The sequence below is a fragment of the Lactuca serriola genome, chromosome 6 (genome assembly GCF_051521515.1).
Source record: "Lactuca serriola cultivar US96UC23 chromosome 6, Lser_US96UC23_V15, whole genome shotgun sequence".
In the NCBI taxonomy this organism is placed as follows: Eukaryota; Viridiplantae; Streptophyta; class Magnoliopsida; order Asterales; family Asteraceae; genus Lactuca; species Lactuca serriola.
The window spans coordinates 19,491,308-19,501,363 of record NC_136413.1 but is presented as its reverse complement, the minus strand read 5'-3'; the positions used below and the strand labels follow the sequence as shown (position 1 = coordinate 19,501,363).

Here is a 10,056-nt window from a genome sequence, read left to right as displayed (position 1 = left end):
CTGGTCAACTCTGGTCAATGGTCAATGGTCAACTTTGACCGGACTCGGCGAGTGCACTAGAGCGACTCGGCGAGTCTATACGTGTTCACTGACTCCCTAGGATCCTCTCTTGACACGTTGAGTACTTCCCTGACTCAACGAGTTCCACCTGGCATGAATCGCGGGGCCACCACGACTCAACTCGCCGAGTCTCAAGAACAACTCGGCGAGTTCCAGCTCGACTCAGTCCACTCGACAACCCCCTCTGACTCACTGAGTCAACCCCTTTACTCGGTAAGACCACTCGCTGAGTGGTTAAGGACAATCTTCATACTACTCGCCGAGTCTGTTCTTCAGACTCGACGAGTCCATGCCATGCATCAACTCAATCTCACTCCTGAGGTCAGATCCGTTCCATTGACTCATAGATCCAGTCCTTCCAAGCACATTCATCACGTAAAGTCCCAATCTTGGCTACCATGCAATGCCAACAAGGCTTCTTTTGGTGAAATGACATCTAAAATGGTAACCTAAGCCCCCAACTCAAAAGGGAAAGCATAAAGCAGAGCATTTGGGACTCTCTGGACCTACTAAGGTCCAGATCTAGGTACCATTTCCCCATGGGACCTCTCACACTCCAATTACAAGGCAAACAATGCATGAAGAAACCCTAGATTTGACCCTATCCATAAAAACATGAGAATAAGCTCTGAATAGTACCTCAAATAGCTTCCTTTTCCGAAATGGAAGTAGATCCAAGCTCCCCAACTCTCCTAGCTTGGCCTTCCTCTTCCTTTCTTGCAAACACACACAAAGATGGTGAATAATGGCCTGTTATCTCACTCACAAGGACTCTCAGATGCTCTGGTGCTCTCAAGGTCGAAGGTAGTCGCAATGAAGGGGTATAAGGTCCTTTAAATAGGGCTCAAGGCTGGGAAATTAGGGTTTCATTAAACAGCGTCGACTCGCCGAGTCCACTCTTGGACTCGCCGAGTCCGGACGCGAACCCGCGTCCAAATCCGCAATCATACTCGGCGAGTCTAGGCTCCAACTCGCCGAGTCTCATCACAAATTACCAAAAATAAATAAATGAATAATACCTGGGAATCCGGGCTGTTACAGATCCACCCATTTTTGTGGTCTTTTCTTCCATAGCGTCGAGCTTTGCAATTACTGTGCTGATAGTATCTTGACCTCCATCTTTACTTGAATTCCCTCTAGTGAAATCCTCCTTTGAGTTATAATACTCTCTTGAATTCTTAGCGAATTCTTCAATGAAATATTTATTTGTTGCCGGATTCCTCTTTGTCATGGGCCATTGCGAGTCTAAAAGTTGACAAGTCCCCACATTGACTCCATCATAAAATATCGAGATTTCTTGTTGTACATTGAAGTCATGTTGAGGGAAATGTCGTAACAATCTCTTGTAACGTTCCCAAGCTTCGTATAATGACTCCCCTTCTAATTGTTGAAAACTCTGGATATTTCTCTTAAGCTTTGCCACTTTTGAAGGAGGGGTAAACTGGTTGATGAACTTTGTCTTAAAATCAATCCATGTCGTGATTGCTCCAAAGGGAAGTGATTTTAACCATTCTTTTGCTTCACTCTTCAACATAACTGGTAAAAGTCCAAGCATCACCATATCTTCATTCAATTTTGGTGCATTAAAATAATGTGAAATCTCCACCACCTCTTCTATATGCTCATAATCGTCCTCGTGTTCCTTCCCATAAAAAGGTAGTTCCTTTAACATATTAATAATGTGCCCCGGAAGTTCAAACTTTGTCGTGGTTGGGATTTTTGGTGGATCAAGACCCCATCTTTTTTCGTTCCTCATATATCTCTTGTACTCTTCCAATGACATGGTCGTGATGTCCCCTATATTTCCTGCTAAAAAACACTAAAAAAACGCGTAAAAAGGAACAAAAATTAAAATAAACTAAAACTAAAACTAAAAACTGCCTGGAACGTGACCACGACGTGGCCAAGGTTCCCACGACGTGGTTGATGTTTAGACGAAAAAATAAAATAAAATAAATGCTGAAAAATAACTTTTTGCGGTTTTTAACCCACAAAAAGGATCGAATAACTAAAAGTAATTAAATTAGAAATCCAATAAGTCGTTCACCGGCAACGGTGCAAAAAACTTTGATGTGCACAAATTATACATATCTAGTTTTGAATTTATAACCTAGCGAACTTAACTAGATAGAACGCACTTAGACAGTGTACCTAGTCGAATTATAGAATAGTTTAGGTAAGTCGGGTGTTGATAACAGGGAACGGTATTTAATTAATAAAATAACTACTGAAAGCTAAACTAAGAAAAACAACTAAAATAGGGGTTGTATCTGATTTTACAAGTTCAGAAAAACTTAAGCACTCAACTAAAAACGACTATAATCAATATATTAAAAACACTTTTGTTTAGTTTCGAATCCACCTTTTCCTATGGTTAGTTCTTATTTATATGTTAATAAATTTGGTTACCAATTTATATGTAATTAGAAATTTGGTCAAATCTACTAATATTTTCACCAATTCATGTACTACTTTGTAAGGTCCTACACAAGCAAACACAAAATTAGTTATTAATTATAATTGGGCTATGTAAGATTTTTTAAACACAATTATGGTCACAATTATGTTCTCTAACACAATTAAATTGTTACCTTTATCACTTAACTAAGATGTGGTCAATCCTAGCTCTAGCAATTTAATGGTGACTAAATCACTAGGTAATCAAGTTCATGTAATTTAATGGTCACTAAGCTAAACTACCCTTGAAATTATGTAACAAAGTTACAAACTTTAACATGCTAGGTAGTGATAATCAAACACATGCATAAAAGAAATTCATATAATCCAAAAAGTAAGAAACTAACTCATAGTTTTAGGTTTCATCTAACTAAATGAAAGAAAGGGTTTTTAGCCCATAATCACAGCTGGTAAACACATAAACATAAGGAAAACTAGAGTAATCATGATTAAACTAAGCAAACTGAATGTGGAGATGCGAATCCTTGCTCCAATCTCTTTATCCTTTGATCTCTAGTTGAATTCTGTCCTCAAAGGGGTCTTGGAAGGGTATTTTTTCGTTAATAGTCGTAACCTTCAACCCCCGCTCTCTCTCTCTCTCTTTCTCTCTCTCTCTCTCTCTCTCTCTCTCTCTCTCTCCTCGAATCGACCTAATGTCTGAGATATATATAGTTACCAAAAATCTCGACACCACGACGTGGTCCTCAATTTTATCGCGTATTCTCCAAGTTGGCGTCAAGAATCGCCAAGATTCCATTCACCACATCGTGGTGGAATCACCACGTTGTGGTGATTGGAAATCCGACTTTTCTTAAAACAGAGAAGTCGTCCGAAATTGTGTCTAGTTTTTAGATCATTTTAAATCACCTTAATCAAAGTTATGAGTCAGGAGATATGGTCAAAATACTGACGAGGGGTCAAGCTGTCCAACAACATCCTTTATGTATCTTCTTCTTTCTTAAGCTCACATTTTCCTACTTACAGCTTCCATATTGCTTCCGAGCATGTCTTTTACTCTACATAACAAATATTAAACATAATAAGTACCTTTTGTTCTATAATAAGCATAATTATAGCTATAACTATTAAGATATGATGTAAAAAATATATATAGATATGCACATATCACTTGGTAACCAGAAGATTCATAATGATCCTATAGTTTACCTTCTATAATGGAAACATGAAATTCATATATCTCTGGTGGTTGATGAATCCTATCAAAACTATGAATGTCGGGTGTTTAATCCTTTTTGTACCTCAATAACCAAGTACACATGCCCAATATCTTTTTCATTTTTCCAAGATTACATTTCTATTATCATTTTATTTAAGTAAGGTCCAAGTAAGATAATACATGTATACAAGTTCTGAAAGCGTGTCTATACAACACATCATAATCTCCTATTTATGAACTCGAGTTACAAAATAGATACCTAAATACCATTTTTATAAGGTGTTGCATGTTATCACTAAGGAATGCCAATAATAAATAACATGCAAGAGTAAACCTTGACAACTGTATATGTTATTGTTCATCGTTGTGTTTGGCTTCCTATTGGTTATGAGGAAATTGAATCCGTTCAACCATATATTCTTATGGTATGTCATTGCTCGCCGTTGTGGAACAACATCTGTAAGTAATGGACTTGTAATTCATCCTAATTCTTGTATAATTAGTTTCTATACATGGTTGGTTCGATACTTTTTTTAAATAAAGAAAAATTGTCTTAATGTGGTGGTGCAAAACTAAGTTATGGGTTATATAGCAGTGCCAAAAAGTATTTGTCTTTAAAGCTAAAAACCTCAAAGACTCACTTCTTTAGGGCATCCACAATGTGTTGAACCACATAGAGTCAAATAGATTGTCACATCATCATTCTATGTTCCATATAACTCAGTTAAATTTTTCTATAATGTACTGAACTCTACAAAGCTCAATGGAACACTATAAAAGCTCATTTATCATATCCATTTAATAATCAGAAAATTTTCATTTTTCCAATTGAATAGTTTTATGACCATTGAACTCTGTAGAATTCAATGGATTGTCATATCATTATTTTATATTTCATACAATGGTGATTGAACACCAAATATATTAATGCCAAGATGGCATCTCATGTATTTCACATGATAGAGTTTTATCCATTGAATGACAACTAGATTTGTCATGTTATTCAACTCGCTTATTGATCTTGCAATTATGGAGACTATAATGACATTAAGCTCATTTTACTTTCATATCTCGAATATATATGGATGGAAAATGTTTTATTCTTATGTTCTTGCTACCAGGCATGTTTGGCATGAACTTTTAAGAGCTTTTAGTTTTTTAAAAAAAAACTCGAATATTTTATTTTCGTTTGATTTTTTACTTTTAAAAAAAACTTTGAATCCAAAGGGCATCTTTGGCAAAAATAGTTGTTAGCCGGAAACGGGTAGCGGGTAACTGGTAGCGGGAAGATCTAGCTTTTATTTGTTATATGAGTGTTTGACAAAAGTAGCTGGTAGCTTTTGAAATATATAAAATTACATAAAAGAACAATTGATTATATATATATATATATATATATATATATATATATATATATATATATATATATATATATGGGTAATTATGGAAATTGATTTTAAAAGCTCAGTAACATTTTGTTAAAGGCTACATGAAGTAACTTTTAGATTTGGAGCATTTTGTTTAAACTAAAAGCTAAACGCTCGTACTGTCAAATGAAGCTTTTTGTATAAACTAGATCGTTTTGTCAAAAGCTAAAAAGCTAGAGGCTTCCAAACGCTTCCAAAAGTTATGTGCTAAATACGCCTAAAAGTTAATTCAAATAGCTTCTTGGAGCTTTTAGCTTTTATTTTTTAATTTGTTTTATATATTTAAAAGTTAACAACTATTTTAGACAAACTTTTATATATAAATAAAAGGTACAACAAATTCTAGCTTTCCTCATATAAAAAAACTACATGGTAGTTGTATACTTTTACTTTTACTCGAATAAATAAAAATAATTTTTACCACTTGTAACATTTTCATGCATTTTGTCACATGTATTTTTGTAGTTAATTCTTAAAAATTAATTTTCAATTGTCATTTTATGGTAATTTTCAATTTTCTTAATTAACTATTTTAAATTTTAGGTTATAAAAAGTAATTAACGTGTCATTAATTTGTTTGTTTATATTTTCAAATTTTAATTTTAATATGTTTTCTTCAATATACATAATTCAAAATTAGCATTTTCTTTCAAAGTTTATTGTCATTTTAGACCAAAATAATTTACATAGGAAAAATAATCTAACTTTGTTTATTTCATTGATAAAACTAAAAAAATATTTGGTTAAACCACAAATATGATCAAAATATAATTATTTTTACATAGTTTGTTTTATTAGTATAAATTGAATTATTTATTTATTTATCATTTTGTTAGCATTTATTTTAAATTTTTATTTTAAAAATACTTAATGTTTACATCTTTATATTTAATATTTTTCTTAAAAAAATACTTATATTTATATATTGAGTAAATTTTTTTCAATAAACTGGTGTACTTGTCTCACACTTAGTTGAAAACTAACTTTTCAGCGTCTTTTTTTCTACATTTTACTGTTTCGATTAGGTTTAATTGAACATACCAAGGAACAAGTCTAAAACTTCAATTACTACAAGCAAATATTATGTTTTTCTTGAAACTTCCAACAGAAGAAAAAAAAAAAAAAGAAACGAGAATTGTAAAGTTTGCCTGGCGATTAAACCTAACAAAATCAACTGTAATAAGCAAAAAGGACTATGTAATTAAGCGCTTAAAACACGATAATAGGGTGAAAATATATAAGTTGAATTTTCCCATTATCGTCCATGGACTTGCTAGCTTAACATTACCCATGCCAAGGTAATTGATTTTGGTTCTGGCTATGATTATCTTGTTGCTGTTGATGCTGCTGCTGCTGATGATGATGATAGGGTGAAGAAGTGCTTAACTGATCCAAACCAGCCATACTGAGAAAATGATGATCAACAGTATGAGGTGGAAATCCTGTAAGTCCCAAGAAATCCCTTGTCAACTCATCGTTTTGACCACCGCCATTTGCTTTACTCGGGTTCAGTGCTGCTCCGCCTGACGCTGATATAAATGCTTCTTGAAAGCCGGTACTGTGAGCACTCTTTGTTGAACTCATCATGCCATTATAAGCCTCTTGAAATGCAGTTGACATTCCAGTTGTACAAGCCAAGGATTCAGTATGAAGCAGATGAGAGTGAGCATGCATAGCATTGGTTGTGATTGCATCGGTTTGGTGGTCGAAGCAACCCGTGTTCACGTTAGCAAACCCGCCACCTAATCCCAGCATCCCTTGTTGTTCATTATCACTTGAAGACAAATTTCCAAGACCGGAAGCGTGATGATGAGCTGTTAACAGTGATGTAGGTGCACACATGTGATCATGATGGTGGGGCCCACTTAGAATGGACTGGTGCTGTTGCTGTTGCTGTTGCTGTTGATGTTGCTGTTGCTGCAGTGACATGACCATGGCAGTATTGGTACCAGTTGCAGGCTTGCTCATGGTCACACCCATCTGAGCTGCCTTTTGGAGCAATGCTGTGGCAGACATGTGAGGAGGAGAAGAAGGAGAAGGAAGATGAAGATTATTACTTGAATTGTTACTAGGGGTAGGGTTTTGTTGATGATGATGAACAAACCAGGATGGTAACTGATGATTTTGTTGTAAAGTATTCGTCATGATGTTTGAATTGAGTTGTGGGTGTTGCAGGAGATGTTGAGGTTCAGTTTTGAGTGGGAAAGTCATTGGCAAATGGAGAGGAAGGTGATTTGATGAAAGTAGTAAGGATGATGATGATGAAGATCTTGCATTTTCTCCTGCTAAAGCACCACAGAAGGCTCTGTGAGTAATGAAGCTGTCCCTCCTGTCGTCATGATAGAGATGGAACAAAAAAGAAACAAACAATTTAGCACTCTAAACAAAAAAACGAAACCCATTTATTGTATGTGGAAGCTTAAAAAATCATAGCATAACACTGTTCTCTCTTTCTCTCACTCACACACACTTCAAAAATCTACAGTATATCATAATATGGATTATTCCACTCGTGAACTTTTATTAAATACTATATGTCTTGTTTATTAAGAATTATTAGACGATTTTACCTTGAGAAAAGTGTGCCACAATCACATCGATATTCTCGTGTGCCACAAATCTTGGAATGAGCTTTCCAGTCGGATTGAACAGCATATCGCTTCGAACACTTCTCGCATTTCCATTTCTTCTCGCCATGTTTTCTTGAGAAATGTTTTTTGATACCAGTGAGGTCTCCAAGTGCTCTTGCGGGTTCATGGTGGACACAACTGGGTTCTGGGCATACATACACCTTCTTCCTAACCACCTCTTGTTTTGATCTTTGCTTCAGCTTCCATGGCAGATTGTGACCTCGTCTATGCAACTGAAGATTCTGATCTCTTTGAAACCCTTTGTTGCAAATCTCACATACAAATCTGTTTGTTGCCATCAGTGATTTTGGAGACATAGCTATCACCTCAGCCTCTGGGTCTTTAAGATTCAATTAAAATGATGTAATTAATCAAATAAAGAAATGGTCTTTATATGTATATAACACATATCAGAAGGTAGAAGCCAAGATGAAGATACAAGATCAATAAATATACGTCTATATTATATTAACATAGACGTATGTACATGGATTTGATAAGAATCAAACAAATAACATATGATAACCAACATGGTTTACCTGGATTGCCTGGAAGATTTCTCTTTTTCTTGTTGGTTTGCGTTTGATTGTCGGAATTAATTGGCACAGAAGCTAAGGAGGACTGTTGCATCTGCTGTGGTGGAGGGTACATAGTACCAACTTCATTCTTGTTACTTGATGAAGATAGGCTTGCTTCATTTGATGCTGATGTTAAGTTTGACATACTGTCATCCAAAAACATACCCTTCATCTCTCTCCTCTCTTTCTTTTTTCTTTTTTTTTCTCTCTCTCTCTCTAGGTTATTAAATGAACTGGATTAAACAAAAATTCCTTTTAGCTTTCGCTTTGACTCGATATATCAGAAAGATTGACTGATGATACTTTTATCTTCTTTGAAACCCATGTTCTACGGATCTGAATGACAAGAAATTAAGCCTAAATAAGAAACAAAACATTAGAAGAGCTTTTTGTTCTTGATGAATCTAAGATAAGTTAAGATACAACTAAAATTCAAACGCCAAAAGTCTGGACCTGGCAGGCAGTTACCAAACTTCTTCTTGTCCGAGATATATAGTTATAAGCCAACTCTCCAAGATGATCCAACACAAGAATCCATACGCTCAAGTACAAATTGAGTTACCAAAACAAAAACAAAAATCCAATCCGTACAGGTTAAGAAAACAAGTTCATCAATACTCTGTGTGTGTGTGTGTGTGTGTGTGAGAGAGAGAGAGAGAGAGAGAGAGAGAGAGAGAGAGAGAGAGAGAGAGATGTGGATGAGAACGTATCCCTAAATTTGGACCTCTTTGATCAAGCGGGCAGCTCGAACCTATCAAAATGGAACCAAAAAACCAAAAGGCAACCGCGATTCTGAAGTTGCATGTTTTTGTCCTATCCTTTGTTTGCTTCTCATTCAAAAATAAACTCATATACATTATTGGCTTTGCTTTTTGTGATGTACAATTACTACTTTCTCCCTCTCTCATATAAAAATTTATGGCACACTTAAAAAATGAAAATAGTATGTGAACAAATCATTAATATTGATTGAGAAAGAAAGTAATTATAAATTTTAATTTAAATAATCGAAAAGGCGTTATAATTGATATCAAATATCAAAAAGAGATTTGTAATACTGTTTCAAGCAACTTTTTGGACTTTTCTATTGCTCTTGTTCATAAAAGTTGAAATAAAGATAATAATGGATTCAAAATTTTTGCCATCAATATCGAAAGGAGTACATAAGAAAAGGGAGTGAGCTTTTGACACACGAAAGTCCACCTTCACATCCATCTTTTTCTTTTTTTGAAATTAAAGATTTTTTTTTTTGCCTTGGTATTAATTCTTTTATGCAATAAAAACAAATATATTGAGCATTACATACTAGGTTATAGTCATATTAACTATATGCTCTTCATTATATTCATTTACAGACAAAAACATAAGAAAAAAACAAATTGGTGTAAATATATTGAACATAACAATCTTTGTCAATGATTTATATGCAAGACAAAAAATAGGCCCTTTAAAAACGTAAAGCTTAATATTATTGTTGTCCAGTCAACTAATACTTTTTATTTCATTTGGTTATTAATTTTTTTCGATGTTAGTTTGGTAAATATCATTTAACCGGTTAAAATAGGGAAAATGTCTAATTTAGCCTCAGTTACAGCTAGTCTCGATTATACCATGTATGTGTGGCATTTTTATTTTTAAAATTTTTAAAATCAAACTTAATTCATCTCTTATATGTGAAACTTAATTCATTTTTAATTGACAAAATTGTAAAAATGGTCCTGTGGTTG

The 10,056-nt window shown here is 34.4% G+C and overlaps 1 protein-coding gene and 1 non-coding gene across 3 annotated transcripts; one reads left to right on the top strand and one right to left on the bottom strand.

Moving 5' to 3' along the window:
- The first annotated feature begins 1,370 nt into the window (after positions 1-1,370).
- LOC145060847 (small nucleolar RNA R71) lies at positions 1,371-1,477 on the top strand. The gene has a single exon (XR_013687029.1). It is a non-coding gene; the product is annotated as a small nucleolar RNA R71 (small nucleolar RNA).
- A 4,682-nt stretch (positions 1,478-6,159) lies between these two features.
- On the bottom strand, positions 6,160-9,127 carry LOC145057748 (protein indeterminate-domain 7-like). Of its 2 annotated transcripts, none has more exons than XM_079005634.1 (4): positions 8,783-9,127; positions 8,291-8,686; positions 7,692-8,091; positions 6,160-7,450 (listed from the first exon to the last, which is right to left on the bottom strand). In XM_079005634.1, exons 2-4 carry the CDS (start codon positions 8,499-8,501, stop codon positions 6,406-6,408), a joined length of 1,656 nt encoding a protein of 551 aa, XP_078861760.1. In that variant the 5' UTR covers positions 8,502-8,686; positions 8,783-9,127; the 3' UTR covers positions 6,160-6,405. The 2 variants fall into 2 exon arrangements, with proteins under 2 accessions (XP_078861760.1, XP_078861759.1); XM_079005633.1 differs by having other exon boundaries at positions 8,291-8,665.
- Positions 9,128-10,056: the final 929 nt, after the last annotated feature.

Bases quoted from the DNA above. Each gene is read 5' to 3' on its own strand.
- LOC145057748 (XM_079005634.1), bottom strand. From the start codon at position 8,501: ATGAAGGGTATGTTTTTGGATGACAGTATGTCAAACTTAACATCAGCA. The intron at 8,092-8,290 runs GTAAACCATGTT...TGAATCTTAAAG, and splicing joins AAATCTTCCAGGCAATCCAG to ACCCAGAGGCTGAGGTGATA. The intron at 7,451-7,691 runs GTAAAATCGTCT...TCATGACGACAG, and splicing joins TGTGGCACACTTTTCTCAAG to GAGGGACAGCTTCATTACTC.